The following is a 17,089-nucleotide window of genomic DNA, read 5'->3' on the forward strand; positions in this document are numbered from 1 at the left end:
CAACTTCAATTTTCCTCCATCAATTTCTACAGTTGTTATTCCAAAAGCCCATTTGTAACCCTTAGGGTTTTTAAAACGACCTTCTCTCAGAAAATCAATTCCCGAAATACAAGGTGCATTAGGACCTGTTACAATAGTATGTTTCTTCCACTGCTTCCCAGTTAAACTTATATCAACCTCTATCTTAAACAACTCTTGAGATCTACCAGTGACTCCCTGAATAGTTATAGATTCTCCCCCTTGATAATTTGATGGTATTATGGTGCACTGAACTCCTGTGTCAACCAAGGCCCTGTACTTCTGAAATTTTGAAGTGCCAGGCCACTGGATGTACACATCCCAATAGATTCTGTTATCTCCATTATCCCTTACCTCCCCGTGGCGGAAGGCAGGGCACCCCTAATGGTGGGGATTACCTCCACATGTACAGCTGGCACAACATCCAGCACCAGAATTAGGATCACTGTTGGAGCTATCAGAGTTGTTCTGGGAAACTGAGGAAGCAACAGCTACCCTTCTATGGTTACCTCGGGATCTGCCATTCTGCAGCTCCCGTATCCTCCTGAATAGATCAGCTCTTTCATGCAGTGCTTTATCTCTCCAGACAGAGTTTCAATGGCTGAAAGCAAAGAAGTACGTGCAAGACTATCCTCCAATTGCCTCATTTGGTCAGTGAAATGGCCAACAGTAGGAGGCACTCCACCATTATTTCTTGCCACAATTCCGCTTGCCCGAGTAGTAGCATACTTAGGAGGAGAAAGCATAATGAGCTTTTTGGCAATGCCTGTTCCAACAGGAATTTCATCAGGATTCAGAGTCTTATGATCTCCATACATCACTTCTCTCACAGCAAACTCTCTCAGACACTTGATTCTCTCATCTATTGTGATCGAAGGCTTGGGGTTCCATGGTAAATCATCTCTGCTGGGGTACCTCATCAGGACTGCCAGGAAGAGGCATGCCCACAGAGAAACTTTACCAATGCACTTGCCTAGATGCCTGTCTATGCTAGTATCCTTTCAGAGAGTACCCAACTGGTGGGCCGACTTGTCGCCTACCACCAATGCTGGAGGTCCCATATCAAAACACCTGGCTAGCCAAGACAGGACTGGCTCAGTGTCTCCTCTGATATAATCCTTCCTCACATGTCTAATTTCCTGTCTGGGTGCATTAGCTGACTGTATGTCATCCTCATCATCATCATCAGCATCATCATCATCCTGTGGTCGCTGTCCCCATATTCCTACTGTAATCCTCCGTGCAATTTCCTGGAGTTCAGAGGCACTTCCAGCAGTTGCTAATTTACCACGGTCCACATCCTCATCCTGACCTACACCTCTACCATCCATGTGTGGTCTCAAGAGGTCTGCCAGACTTTTAAGGCTAACCTTCTTTTCCTCACCAGAAGGATCTTTCTTAACAGAGGGACCCTGAGTAGAAAGACCCTCACCTCCTTCTGCACCATCTGCACCTTCTCTTGTAGCTCCTTTACGCTTTCTGGTGATAGTAGCAACCAATTTCACTGGGCTAGCTTTCACATTCGCAGTAGAGTTAGCAGGAGCAGAGGAATTCTATGCAGGGTTGGCAGGAGCAGAGGGAATCTGTATAGAATCAGCAGGAACAGAAGGATCCTGTGTAGAGTCAGCAGGTATGCTTTGAGACCCTGCAGCTGCTGCTGCGTCCGTTTCTGCAGCAGAGGGAGAGGAGGAGACTGTGCCTCGGCAATGGTGCCTGCCTGTGCACCTGTGTCTGCCTGTGCCTCATTAATGGCATCTGCCTGAGTAGTCACTGCTGCTATCTCAGATTCTGGCACACTTCCCGGGCCTTCTGGCGCAGGTTCTGCAGCTACTACTGCTGGCTCTGAGTCAAGGCTATCGGCAGCTTTCTCACAAACCTTAACTGTGATTTCCTGGACACTGTAATCCGAATCAGAACCTAATTCCGAAACTCTCTGAGCTTTTCTATGTTTCCTCTTACGTCTATGCAGGTTGCAAGAGCAAGTAGCCTTAGGTGTTTCCTTATGTATTTCTCGATACAGTGATACCAATATCCATATGCTTATTCCAGGAAACAACAAATTCAAGGTTAGCATGAGATATCTAGGGTACCATTGGTTCCAAAGACCCTCTGTAGTTGTAAGAGGAGTGACAAACTCAAATATGTCTGCTAGCAGATTCATAGTTGAGTTACCATAGCTTCTTAAGCCCAATAGGACCATAACAAAAATCAACCACATTTAGTAACTTGTTCTTAACCCAAAGAAACGACTTATATGCCACATATCTCACAATCTTGTCTATCATGCAGGAAATGGCCCATCTGTAGACAATGCGCCAATAACAGAAGAAATAGAATGACTCACAATCCAAAACAGCTTCATTTTGCTTCCAAATCTGAGCAGAAATAAATCATACAAACAATTGCCCCGTGTTGGAGCGCCAAAATTAAAAATGTGTCAGTGTGATCTGAAATTCCCCCGCCCACCAACAATAACCAGGTTAGCTCAGTCTGGAAGCGAATGAAAGCTGTATTTAGAAGCAGATCTACAATCTATGATGAAATGCAATGAATACGTACAAATATACAAAATTCACAACATTTACAAATATATGCAATCAACAGAAGAGCACAACCAAGCTCCCTTTGCTTCCCCCCAAAGGGGACCTTTCCCAAGGGGCCTTTCTCCCAGGGGCCACCTCCCCCCAGACCCCCCTGGCAGAAAGCAAAGTTAGCTAAAGCAGAAAGGTTGTTAACTTAGCTCACCAAGGTCAGTGTGTTATCTTCAGCCAAAAGAGAAGAAGAAAAAGCAGCCAAACAGCCCAGCAAGTTGCCCCGACTGCAGGCTGCCCCACTTTGTTTTGAGTAGTAGTTCTTAAACATTTCTATCTATCCAATGGAAGTGTTTAGAACAATCATTATTTTGCTCTCTTATACCCAATAGTGACTTATTTACACTCTTTCGCTTTCTCTCTGCTTGAACTTTGAGAAGAAAAATTAAAGAGAGTTTCAAACCCTCACACCATTCATGACCACATTTCAGCCATGTGAGCTGTCCCACCATGTCTCTGTAATTGCCACCAGATCATAACCCCTTGACCAAACATGGATTTCTATCTCCTCCTATTTATTCCCCATGCTGCGTGCATTGGTGTACAGGCATTTCAGGGAGCGAGCTGAGCATGCCGATTCTTCCCTGGTGGGGTGGGAGACTCTGTGAGACTTTGACTGTACTGCTGTGTCCCTAGCATGCTGCCAGGCAATGGGCTGGAGGCCCTTACTAGCCCCCCATCCCTCCAGCTCTGGTGTGTCATCCCTCGGCTTGACATATGCAGGCCTGATGTTACCATAATCCCCCTTCCCCTTTGCATCTGCTTGATCATTGTCAGGTTCTACTATGAGTCCTAGCTCATTGATAGCCCTTGCATCTTCCCCAACACATGGCTCATCGTCCCCTACCTCCCCTTAGATATCAGTGGAGCTGTCACACCGCCCCACAAATGACTCAGGCTTGTTTCCAGCGAGCCTAGTTTTTCCCCTTTCCCCCTTCAAATCTGGTTTAAAGCTCAACTGATGACCCCAGCCAACTCCTGTGATAAAAATCTTCTCCCCTTTTGAGAGAGATGCACCCTGTCTGCTGCCACCATGTAAGTTGATCCATTGTCAGAAAAACAAAGTCCTGATGGTGGCACCAGGCTCGAAGCCAAGAATTGATTTAGTGGGTCCTCCTCAGTCTTTCTGGGTTGGCCCTTGCAACTGGGATGATAGAAAAGAACACTACCTGTGCTCCCACTCCCTTGACCAGTTGACCCAAGGCCCTGAAGTCTCTCTTGACAGCACTCATTTTTCTTTTCTCAAGGTCATCATTGCCTATGTGAAAGGTTAATAATGGATAATAATCTGTGGGCTGTGCCAGGGTAGGGAGCTTTCTTGCCACATCCCTAACTCTGGTCCCGGGGAGACAGCAGACTTCCCTTTGAAGTGGGTCAGGTCTGCATTTTGGGCCTTCTGTTCCCTTCAGAAGGAGTTACCTATAACAACGACTCTTCTCTTTTTTTTTTGTTTTTGATAGAAGATCTTTGTATGCTGGGTTTGGGCTTCCTTAATCTTAGGAATGCTTCCAAGCCAGATGATTCATCTTCCTCATTGCCAGGCTGCACTTGCAGGGTCTCATACCTGTTCTGCAAGGGCACCTGGGGGGGTTAGGGGAATAACTGAGGCAACATGCCTGCTACGCTAGGCAGGAACTTATTGTCACTGCCCTCTGTCAAAGGGGTGGGGGGAGATGGCCAAGGCAGGAGTTTGCTGCCATAATTATGGACTTGCCTCCACTCCCTCTTTTCCTTTAGGTTACTGCTTTCAGTCTGGTGGGGGAAGGCTAAAGGGGGTACTTGACCCTCATTATTTTTTAATGGGTGTTCCCGACTCTTCTTCAGGGCAGTCAGAGCCTGGCTCCATCAGTCAATCTCGTCCTCAGCTTCCTTAATGCTCCAAAGCCTATCAATTTCATCTTTCAATCCTTCAACCTCACTTTGTAGCTGTGCTGCTCGGCTGAGTAGAAAATCCACCTGCTTTCAGTATGCACAACTCCCTGCTACCAAGGAGAGACTAAGGCATTCACTGCAGCCAGCGACCTGTATCACTGCATCCTTCTCTGGGAGCTCTGTGTGGGTTCCCGCCTCCATTTTGTCTGGCATCAGGAGCATGATTTAGCAGAGACCTTGGTGAGTGTTATCACTACTAGAAGACACTGTCTGTGAAAACATGCTGTTAACTTCAAAAAGGTCAGTTACTTAGAAGAGATTAAGCTGAAAAGTAAAACAACTGAACAGAATTAGTTCTGTTTGACTAAAACCAGAATACATTGCAAAGCATCACCTAGACTAGAGTCTTCCTGCATCAATTTCTTATTCTTAAGTAAAAAAATTAAAAATCACATCTCCAAATTCAGCCTCCTGGATTAGAGACCGATTTATAAACTCACTAGAGTGCACTGGAGCTAATATGGGAAATACACACCTATATATTAACCAAAGATGTTTTTTAGCTTGGCTTCCTTCAGTAACATTGCTTATGTGACTCATCAGTGCATACAAGAGGCATGCCCAAGAACTTCTGTGTCTTTCATATGATTGCAGTCAAGTTCACAGGCAGAAATCTCATAGATATTTCTGTTCTTAAATGAAATCAAACATCCAAGAAGGAGGGACCAGGACTTGAACATTTGCAATTTTACCCTCAGTTTTGAATGTCCCTTTTCCACAACTGAACACAGCAAACCTTCAGCTGCCATGAAACCTCTACACAAAATATTGTTTTGTAGTGTTTTGTTTTGACAGTTACAGAAAAATCTTAGCATAGGTTGTTTAAAAGGTCCGTCACAGGCAACTAAAATGAATCTGTAGGATACAAAGTTTCATGAGCTCTGCTACTCAGTTACTTGTTTAAACAGTCTTATAAAGCCTGAGAAGTACTGTAAATAACTGTGTGAAATTATCTACTACATAACGGCATTTGATCAAAACCATCTTGCTCTTAACCCAGCCAGTAAGTGACAACCAACGTCATAATATGATCCCTTACCCTCAAATTTGTTATTGGAAGAGAGGAAGGTGTTCTCCACTGTAATCTGTTTTTAAATTATAAAACTCTTTTTGGATAAAGGATACCTCTTTATAATCCTCATTTGTGTCCCACTTTTAGTGAAAAGAAAGCAGGAAACCTGAAATGTGAGAAAGTAGCCCTTTGCAAATTAGATCACTCTTTAGGACCCTTGCAAACAGAGCTTAGATGTCACTGAAAAAAGCAGTTCTGTGATGAGCTGAAGAGCTGGTTTTAATTAAAAAAAAAATATTTTTCACTAGAAACCATACAGTCAACAGAAAAGCACAACCAAGCTCCCTTTGCTTCCCCCCAAAGGGCACTTTCCCAAAAGTCCTTTGTCCCAGGGGCCGCCTCCCCCCAGACCCCACTGGTGGAAAGCAGAGTTAGCTAAAGCAGAAAGGTTGTTAACTTAGCTCGCCAAGGTCAGTGTGTTATCTTCAGCCAGAAGAGAAGAAAAATCATCCAGACAGCCCAGCAAGTTGCCCTGTCTGCAGACTCCCCACTTTGTTTTGAGTAGTAGTTCTTAAGCATTTCTATATATCCAATGGAAGTGTTTAGAACAATCATTATTTTGCTTTCTTAAACCCAATAGTGACTTATTTACATTCTTTCACTTTCTCTGCTTGAACTTTACAAAGAAAAAATAAAGAGACAGTTTCAAACCATCACACATAGCTACAACGCATCACTTCTCTGAACTGAGAAGTCATGAAAAATGTTCATTAAAAATGTTCTCTTCTTCAGGTTGAACAACCCCGACTCTCCTAGCCTTTCTTCGTAGGAGAGGTGTTCCAGGCCTCTGACCATTTTGTGCCCCTCCCCTGGACCCACACTAACAGGTTCATATCTTTCTTATACTGGGGACTCCAGAGTTGGGCACAGTACTCCAGGTGGGGTCTTACAAGAGTGGAGCAGAGGATGTGATTGACCTCCGTCAACCTGCTGGACACACTTCTTTTGATGCCACCCAAAATATGATTTGCTTTCTGGGCTGCAAGCACACATTTCCAGCTCATGTCCAACTTTTCATCCACTAGTATCCCTGTCCTGGTGTTGTTGGGATAGAATCATAGAATCGATTTTCTATTCAGGAAATTTTTAAGACGACTACAACACTTGATTTAGTGAGAACAAAGTTACTAAGGCATTTGGTTTTCATTTGTGGCCAGCCATGATATGCAAGTCTTCATCGCGATCAATGTTTTCAGCAGTTTCAAGTTAGCCAGGCACTAAAGCTAGGAGGAACAAAAGCCAGGACACCTGACCCAAGCTGGACAACAGAAGTATTTCATACCATAAACATCACACTCACTATTGTGATTGTTTTAAGACTGTCTTTTTAATTTTTTTTCACAAAGTTCGAGCAGAGAAAGTGAAAGAATGTAAATAAATCACTTTTGGGTATAAGAGAGCAAAATAATGATTATTCTAAACACTTCCATTGGAGAGAGAGAAATGTTTAAGAATCACTACTCAAAACAAGATATGGGACAGTGGGGCAGTCAGGCACTCTCGCAGTCCGTCTTCTCTCAGTCTGCCTGCTTCTTCTCTCTCCTGGCTGAAGATAACACTCATACTGACCTTGACAAGCTAAATCTAACGAACCTCTGTCTGCTTCTTGGCTTTCTTCCCTTTTGCCTGCTCTGGGGGGGGGAGGGAAAAGAAGCACAGACCTCTCTCTTTTGGGGGGGGGGGCAAGGGGGCTTAGTTGTGCTTTTCTGTTGATTGTACATACTTGTAAATGTTGTGAATAGTGTGTATTTGTACAGATTCATTGCATTTCATCATAGCTTGCAGTTTTGCCTGTAAAATACAGCTTCATTTGCTTTCAGACTGAGCTAGCCTGGTTATTGTCGGTGTGGGAGGGGGATTTCAGCTCTCTCACTGTTACAACTATAAATTAGAAACTTTACTGGGGTTGGTCACTTTTCCTCAATAGTTGCCATCCCTGGAGGGTCTTGCCCATCCTTCTGCTCCTGAGGCTGATTTCCTGTTTACTGTGACCATGGCGTTTTCACTGGAGCTATGGTGATTGCAGTGCCTGATATCTGGTGCATCGCGCAACCACTACATGGGCTGAGTATAACTTTGTGAACTTTCTATTGGTATTAGTATTAATAATTGCTAATATATAATTAGTACTCATCCTCTTCTTGGAAGGGGGTGGTGGTGATCAATGGGTGATAGAACAACTGGCTAAATGAAGATAATCCTCATGTCCTTCTCTGCAGGGCTGCTTTCAGTCATCCAGCCCTTTATTTATGTCAGGGATTGCCCCAACACATGTGCAGGGCTTTGCACTTGGCCTTGTTGAACTTCGTGAGGTTCATGTGGGCCCACTCCTCAAGCCTGTTAAGGTCCCTCTTATGGCATCCCTTCCCTGTAGGGAATCAACTACTCTAGTCAGTTTGATGTCATCTGAAAATTTGCTGAGTGCACTTAATCCCACTATGTCCTTGATGAAGATATTAAATAGAATTGGTCCCAGTAAGGACCCTCAAGGGACACCACTCATTACTGGTTTCCACTTGGACATTGAGCTGTTGACTGTAATTCTTTGGACATGGCCATCCAGACAGTCCCTTATCCATCTAACAGTACATCCATCAAACCCATCTCTGTCCAATTTTGAGGCAAGAATGTTGTGGGGGACCATATCAAAGATGATGCAGAAGTCCACATAGATGACATCTGTAGCTCTTGCCATGGCCCTCCATCATAGAAGGCCACTAGATTAGTCAGGCATAATCTGCCTTTGCTGAGCTCATGTTGGCCATCTCTAATCCACTCTCTGCCTTCTATATGGTTCAACATGTCTTCCAGGAGGATCTGTTCCATGAACTTACCAGGCACAGAAGTGTTACTGACTAGTCAGTAGTTCCCTATTGAGTTCTATATCAGGACTAGTGCTGTTGAATACCTTCATCAATGATATAGACATCAAGATTGAGTGCACCCTCAGCAAGTGGTGGCAGGTCCATGGCCATGGCAGGGGTTGAGTGCACCTAGAAACCTCTTCCACAAGGAAGAAGAGAAGAGTTCTGGTTGTTGGAGACTCACTCCTGGCAGGAACAGAGGGCCCAATATGCAGGACTGACCCTCATCATAGGCAAGTCTGCAGTCTTCCTGGAGCCTGAATCAGGGATATCACTAGAGAACTCCCCAACATGGTGCAGCCACATGACTATTATCTGTTACTGATCTTCCAGACAGGTGGGGATGAAGCTGCATCCCATAGTCTGATGGGAATGAAGAGAGATTTCAAGGCCTTGGAATGGTTGGTGAAAGAGTCTGGGGCACAAGTTATTTTCTCTTCCCTACTTCCAGTACCCAGCCATGATATGGAAGGGAGTAGAAGAATCCAGTCTATAAATACCTGGCTCCAAGACTGTTGCAAGAAGGGGCTGCACACAGACCAATATGATCGGCAGAATCCGTTTATTGATTTCCAAGCTCACACTTATATATGCTTACAGTTAATTATGCCTACTAGTCAACTACTGATTGGCTTACAGCTAGGTGTCAACCCCACCTCTTGCAGGATGAAGTATTAAGACTCAGGACTATAAAGGAATGAGAAAGGGAGTTAGATATGTGGGAGCAGGCCTTACAGACCCCCCCCCAGTTGAGGGAGGCAACCCTGGAAACAGGGGGAAATGGATACAGGCCCCTGTTAGGAGAAGCATGGGGAATCCATCCTGGCCATCTTTGCCTCCCCTGTTGCCCTTGCGCAATAAGTATGAGGCCCTGCAGGTTGAGAGCAATGTGGATGAGAAGACAGAAGAGGAATCATCTGAGGGGATGCCTAAAGCAAATCAGTCCCCACCAACCATCAAGACCAGTTCCATAAAGAAAAAGAGGTGGGTAATTGTTATTGGTGACTCTCTCCTGAGGGGAACAGAGGGTACTATATGTCGTCCAGGTTAGGGACATCACTAGGAGGCTACCGAAGTTAATCCAGCCCTCTGCCTATTACCGATTGCTGGTAATCCAAGCTGGAAGCAATGAGATTGATAAAGAAGGGCACCAGGACAATCAAAAAGGAATTCAAGGCCCTCGGACAATTGATTGATGGGGCAGGAGCTCAAGTGGTGTTCTGCTCAGTTCCCTCAGTGGCAAGGGTGTACACTGAAAGGAACAGGAGAACTCATGTCATCAACAGATGGCTCAAGGGATGGTGCCAGCAGCGGAATTTTGGGTTCTTTGATCAAGAGGCAACTTTTGCCACACCTGACCTGCTGCACCCAGATGGGGTGAATCTATCTAGAAATGGCAAGAGGACTCTAGCACAAGGGTTGGCAGGGCTCATTGGGAGAGCGTTAAACTAGGTTTGAAGGGGGTGGGTGATGAAACCGGTCTCTCTGGAGAGTAGAGAGAGGGACATAAACTAGAGTTAGTTGAGAAATCAGCAGCCCAGCTGAAGTGCATGTACACCAATGCATGCTGTATGGATAATGCAAGAGGACCTGGAAGTCTTGGTTCACCAGGAAAACTATGATGTAGTTGCCATTACAGAAACATGGTGGGACGATTCACATAATTGGAGTACTGCACTGGATGGTTACAAGCTCTTTAGGTGAGACAGGCAAGGGACAAGAGAAGGAAGGGTGGCCCTCTATATTAGGGAATCTCTTGACACCACAGAACTTGAGGTAGAGGATGAAAGGATTGAATGCCTGTGGGTTAAAATCAGAGGGAGGGCTAACAAAACTGACATCCTGGTTGGAGTCTGTTATAGACCACCTAATCAGGATGAAGTGGTCGATGAAATATTCTATAAGCAGCTGGAGGCTGTCTCAGGATCATCAGACCTTGTCCTTGTGGGCGACTTTAACCTGCCAGATATCTTCTGGGAAATTAACTCAGCAGAGAGGAGGCAGTCCAGAAGGTTCTTGGAGTGTATGTAGGACAGCTTCTTGACGCAGATGTTATGTGAACCTACCAGGGGTCAGGCCTTGCTTGACCTGCTGTTCTCAAATAGAGAAGGGCTGGTGGGAGATGTGATGGTAGGAGGCTGTCTAGGGTGCAGCAACCACGACATAGTGGATTTTTCAATATGCAAGGAGATAAAGGAGCAGCAATAACAGAACCCTTACTTTGGACTTCCAAAGGGCAAACTTCACCTTATTTAAGCAACTAATTCAGAGAGTACCTTGGGTAGCAGCCCTTAAGAACAAAGGGGTCCAGGACGTTTGGACCTACTTCAAACAGGAACTCTTGAAGGCACAGGAACAGGCTGTGCCCATGTGCCGAAAGATGAGCCGCCGGGGAAGGCGACCAGCCTGGATGGGCAAGCATCTGTTGAAGGAATTAAGGGAAAAAAGAGGGTGTATCGCCTTTGGAAAGGGGGGGAGGCAACTCGTGATACGTTTAAGGATGTTGTTAGATCATGTAGGAGAAAAATTAGAGAGGCAAAAGCCCAGTTAGAACTCAAACTGGCCACTTCTGTGAAGGACAATAAAAAGCATTTTTATAAATATATTAATGCCAAAAAGAGGGGCAAGAAGAACCTCCACTCTTTATTGGACTTGGAGGGGAATATTGTAACTAAAGATGAGGAAAAGGCAGAGGTACTAAATACCTTTTTTGCCTCCATTTTCAACAGCAAGGCAGGAGGACTTCAGGATAACTGGCCTCCTGAACTGGTAGATGGGGTCAGGGAGCAGTATAGTCCCCCTGAAATCCAGGAGGAAATAGTTAAGGACTTGCTGAGCCACTTGGATACTCACGAGTCCATGGGACCAGATGGGATCCATCCTAGGGTACTGAGAGATCTGGCAGATGAGCTGGCCAAGCCACTGTCCATCATTTTCCACCAGTCCTGGCTCACCGGTGAGGTCACAGATGACTGGAAACTGGCCAATGTGATGCCCATCCACAAGAAGGGCCAGATGGAGGAACCTGGAAACTACAGGCCTGTCAGCCTGACTTCAGTGCCAGGCAAGATTATGGAGCAGATCATCTTGGGGGCAATCACAGTGCACCTGCAGGATGGCCAAGGGATCAGGCCCAGCCAACATAGATTTAGGAAGGGCAGGTCCTGCCTGACCAACCTGATCTCCTTCTATGATCAGGTGACCCACCTGGTGGATGTGGGGAAGGCTGTGGATGTAGTCTACCTGGACTTCAGCAAGGCCTTTCACACCGTCCCCCACAGCAAACTCCTGGCCAAGCTGACAGCCTGTGGCTTGGACAGGAGCACTCTACACTGGGTTAGGAACTGGCTGGAGGGCCGAGCCCAGAGAGTGGTGGTGAATGGTGCCACATCCAGCTGGCAGTGTGTCAATAGTGGTGTCCCCCAGGGATCAGTGTTGGGCCCCATCCTGTTCAATATCTTTACTGATGATCTGGATGAGGGGATTTAGTCCACCATTAGTAAGTTTGCAGACGACAGCAAGTTGGGAGCAGGTGTTGATCTGTTAGAGGGTAGGAGGGCTCTTCAGAGGGACCTTGACAGGCTGGATAGATGGACGGAGTCCAACATGATGGCATTTAACAAGCCCAAGTACTGGGTGCTGCACTTTGGCTACAACAACCCCATGCAGTGCTACAGGCTGGGGACAGAGTGGCTGGAGAGCGGAAGGGCAGAAAGGGACCTGGGGGTACTGGTTGACAGCTGGCTGAACATGAGCCAGCAGTGTGCCCAGGTGGCCAAGAAGGCCAATGGCATCCTGGCCTGCATCAGAAATAGTGTGGCCAGCAGGAGCAGGGAAGTCATCTGCCCCTGAACTCAGCTCTGGTTAGGTGACACCTTGAGTACTGTGTCCAGTTCTGGGCTCCTCAATTTAAGAAGGACATCGAGACACTTGAATGTGTCCAGAGAAGGACAACAAGGCTGGTGATAGGTCTCGAGCACAAGCCCTATGAGGAGAGGCTGAGGGTGCTGGGGTTATTTAGCCTGGAGAAGAGGAGGCTCAGGGGAGACCTTATTGCTCTCTCCAGCTACCTGAAAGGAGGTTGTAGTCAGGTGGGGGTTGGTCTCTTCTCCCAAGCAACCGGCACCAGAACAAGAGGACACAGTCTCAAGCTGTGCCAGGGGAAGTTTACGATTGAGGTGAGGAGAAAGTTCTTCACAGAAAGAGTGATTTGCAATTGGAATGTGCTGCCAGGGAGGTGGTGGAGTCACTGTCCCTGAAGGTGTTCAAAAAAGGATTGGACGTAGCACTTGAAGCCATGGTTTGGTTAGTCATGAGGTGCTGGGTGATAGGTTGGACTTGATGTTCTCTGAGGTCTTTTCCAACCTTGTTGATTCTATGATTCTATATTTAAAAAACAGGAAGGACCCAGGTAACTGTGTCTCACCTCCGTCCCTGGTGTGTCAGTGTGAGCTGAAATTTCCCCCCCCCACCGACAATAACCAGGCTAGCCCAGTCTGGAAGTAAATGAAAGCTGTATTTACAAAGCAGAATCTACAATCTACAATGAAATGCAATGAATATGTACAAATATACAAAATTCACAACATTTACAAATATATATAATCAACAGAAAATCACAACCAATCTCCCTTTGCTTCCCCCCAAAGGGGACCCTTCCCAAAGGGGCCTCCCTCTCCCAGGAGCTTCCCCCCCAGACCCCCCTTGGACAGAAAGCAGAGTTAGTTAAAGCAGAAAGTTGTTAACTTAGCTGCTAAGGTCAGTGTGTTATCTTCAACCAGAAGAGAAGAAGAAAACAGCAGCCAGACAGCCCAGCAACTGCCCCGACTGCAGAATGCAGAATGTGCAGAGTGCCCCACTTTGTTTTGGGTAATAGTTCTTAAACATTTCTATCTATCCAATGGAAGTGTTTAGAACAATCGTTATTTTGCTTTCTTACACCCAATAGTGACTTATTTACACTCTTTCACTTTCTCTGTTTTGAACTTTGCAAGGAAAAATTAAAAAGACAGTTTCAAACCATCACACCTGGAAAGGTAATGGAGCAACTTATCCTCATTGCTGTCCTTAGGCATATCAAGGACAAGAGGGTCATTAGGAGCAGTCAGCATGGTTTTACCAAGGGAAAGTCATGTTTGACCAACCTGATAGCCTTTTATGAGAAGATAGCCAGGTGGATAGATGATGGTAGAACAGTGGTTGTGGTTTATCTTCATTTCATTAAAGCATTCGACATCATCTCCCACAGCATCCTTGCAGCTAAACTGAGGATGTGTGGTCTGGATAACCGGGTAGTGAGGTGGATTGTGAACTGGTTGAAGGAAGAAGGATTTTGGGTTCTTTGATCATGCACTACTCTACAAGACTCGAGGTCTTCTGACTATAGAGAAAAGCTGCTTGTCTCTAAGAGGAAAAAGAATCCTGGGACAAGAACTGGCAGGGCTGATTGACAGGTCTTTAAACTAATTTTGAAGGAGGGAAGATGGACAAACAAGCCTCACTGAGGACACTCCTGGGACAATTGTGTGGCTATCCCAGGAGCTGTAGGGGATGGTGGATTATGCAACACCCACAATGGTAACAGATACTCTGCTAAGTCTCTGAAGTGTTGTATACCAGTGCAAGCAGCATGGGGAATAAGCAGGATGAACTGGAAATCTGGGTGCAGTCGCAGGGCTATGATCTTGTCGCAATTACAGAGACATGGTGGGACAGCTCCCATGACTGGAATGTGGTTATGGACGACTATGTACTTTTCAGGAAGGACAGACTGACAAGGCAAGGTGGTAAAGTTGCTCTCTATGTGAATAAGCAACTAGAATGTGTTGAGCTCAACCCAGGGGGAGATGATAAAAGTGTTGAAAGCTTATGGGTAAAAGTAAAGAGACGTACAAGCATGGATGATACGGTTGTGGGGGTTTACTACAGACCACCGAACCAGGAAGAAGCTACTGATGAGGCCTTCTACAGGCAGCTGGAAGTAGCCTCAAGATCAAGTGCCCTGGTGCTCATGGGAGACTTCAACCACTTGGATATTAGTTGAAAAGATCACACAGCCAAGCACAAGTAGTCCAAAAGGTTCCTGCAGTACATTGATGACAACTTTCTCCTGCAAGTAGTTGAAGAACCAACAAGGAGAAGTGCAATACTGGACCTGGTATTAACAAACAAAGATGTCACGCTTGGGGTAATCTTGGTTGCAGTGACCATGACATGTTAAATATCAACAGACAAAGAATCAGGATGATAAGTAAAATTTCAGCCCTGGACTTGAAGAGGGCCAAATTTCCCCTCTTCAAGACTCTACTTAGAAATATCCAGTGCATGAATAAGCAAGGAACTCTCAGTAAAACTCAAAACTAAAAAGGAGGTTTACAATATGTGGAAAAAAGGACTAGTCAATTGGGAAGATTATAGAGATATAGCCAGAGAATGTAGAGATGCAACAAGGAAGGCCAAGGCACTCCTGGAACTGAATCTCGCCAGAGGGGTGAAAGAGAACAAGAAGAGATTGTTCATATATATCAATGATAAAAGGAAGAGCAGGCAAAAGGTGGGCCCACTACCTAATAAGATGAGAGATATGGTAACTGATGATGCAGAGATGGCAGAGTTGCTGAATGCTTGCTTTGCCTCAGTCTTCACTCTGAAGACCAGCCCTCAGGAACTTCAGTCTTTAGAAGCAAGGGAGCAGAACTGGAGAGATGTGGACATTCTGCTGATCAGTCAGGACCGGGTTAGAGATCTCTTACACCAGCTAAAGACAAACAAGTCCGTGGGCCCTGATGGGGTGCATCCACGAGTGCTGAGAGAGCTGGCTGATACTATTGCTGAACCTCTCTCCATCATCTTTGAAAAGTCATGGAGAACAGGAGAGGTGCCTGATGACTGGAAGAAAGCAAATGTTACTCCAGTCTTCAAAAAAGGCAAGAAGGAGGACCCAGGCGACTACAGACCAGTCAGCCTCACCTCCATCCCAGGAAAGATGATGGAGCAGCTCATCTTGGAGGTCATCTCTAATCACATGGAAGGCAAGAAGGTTATCAGGAGTAGCCAACATGGATTTACCAAGGGGAGATCCTGCTTGACTAATCTGATGGCATTCTATGAAGTTATGACCAAGTGGGTAGATGAGGGAAGAGTAGTGGATGTCATATATCTTGACTTCAGTAAAGCTTTTGATACTGTCTCCCATAACATCCTCATAGAAAAGCTCAGGAAATGTGGCAGAGATGGCTGGTCAGTGAGGTGGATTGAAAACTGGCTTGACAAAAGAGTTCAGAGGGTCATCATCAGTGGGACAGAGTCAACTTGGAGGCCCGTGGCCAGTGGCATTCCCCAGGGATCAGTATTGGATCCAGTTTTGTTCAATATCTTTATCAATAACCTGAATGAGGGGATTGAGAGTATCCTCGGCAAGTCCGCTGATGATACAAAACTGGGGAGGGGGTGGCTGACACCCCATCAGGCTGTGCAGCCATCCAATGAGATCTGGACAGGCTGGAGAGCTGGGTGCAGGCAAACCTCATGAAGTTCCTCTGGGGAGGAATAACAACATGCACCAGTACAGGTTAGGATCTGCCCTGCTGGAAAGCAGCTCCATGGAGAAAGACCTTGGAGTGCTGGTGGACAGCAAGTTCTCCATGGGACAACAATATGCCCTTGTGGCCAAGAGAGCCAATGGTATCCTGGGATGTATCAAGAAGGGTGTGTCCAGCAGTCTAGGCAGGTTCTTCTCCCCATCTACTCTGCCCTGGTGAGACCACACCTGGAATACTGCATCCAGTTCTGGGCTCCCCAGTTCAAGAAAGACAGGGACCTGCTGGAGAGAATCCAACAGAGAGCCACAAGGATGATTAGGGGACTTGAACACCTCCCTTATGAAGAGAGACAAAGATCCCTGGGGCTGTTTAGTCTGGAGAAGAGAAGACTGAGAGGAGATCTCATCAATGTCTATAAATATCTGAGAGGTGGGTGTCAAGTGGAGGGGGTTAAGCTCTTTTCGGTGGTGTGCAACAATAAGACAAGGAACAACGAGTACAAGCTTGAACATAGAAGATTTCACCTCAACATCAGGAGAAACTTCTTTACAGTGAGGGTGACGGAGCACTGGAACAGGCTGCCCAGGGAGGTTGTGGAGTCTCCTTCTCTGGACACATTCAAAACCTGTCTGGATGCATTCCTGTACGGACTACCCTAGGTGATCCTGCTTTGGCAGGAGGGTTGGGCCCAATGAGCTCTTGAGGTCCCTTCCAACCTCTAATATACTGTGATACTGTGATACCCCTCCTTCCTTGCCTGTCCCTTCTGAACAGTTTATAGCTATCATTTGCAATGCTCTAGTTTTGCAATTAATCTTGATAGTTATTAGGTCATAGCTTTCTAGCTCCTCTTTGTTACCCACTGCATGCCCTGGTATAGAAACACTTCAACTGGGCTTTCAGCCTTGTCACCTGTTTTAGACAAACATGTCATTTGAGGCTATTCACAGATGTTTCCTTGTTGGATTCTTGATACAACAGCAGCCCCTGGGTCTTGTCTGGTGTTCAAAACTCCACCCCCTTTCCCCACTAATGTATTTTAGGTGACTTGTGTGATGGCCTCCATGGTCA

At 46.0% G+C, this 17,089-nt stretch overlaps 1 protein-coding gene across 1 annotated transcript in view; it reads right to left on the bottom strand.

The window, feature by feature from the left end:
• PRUNE2 (prune homolog 2 with BCH domain) overlaps positions 1–17,089 on the bottom strand; it is a 554,668-nt gene that overhangs the window by 295,514 nt on the left and 242,065 nt on the right. The window contains exons 6-7 of the mRNA XM_054397589.1: positions 9,990–10,018; positions 4,641–4,649 (exon numbers count right to left, since the gene is read on the bottom strand). Of these exons, the coding sequence (XP_054253564.1) occupies positions 4,641–4,649; positions 9,990–10,018 (38 nt within the window). The remainder of the gene's footprint in view (positions 1–4,640; positions 4,650–9,989; positions 10,019–17,089) is intronic.

This window comes from Indicator indicator, chromosome Z (assembly GCF_027791375.1).
Source record: "Indicator indicator isolate 239-I01 chromosome Z, UM_Iind_1.1, whole genome shotgun sequence".
Taxonomy (NCBI): domain Eukaryota; kingdom Metazoa; phylum Chordata; class Aves; order Piciformes; family Indicatoridae; genus Indicator; species Indicator indicator.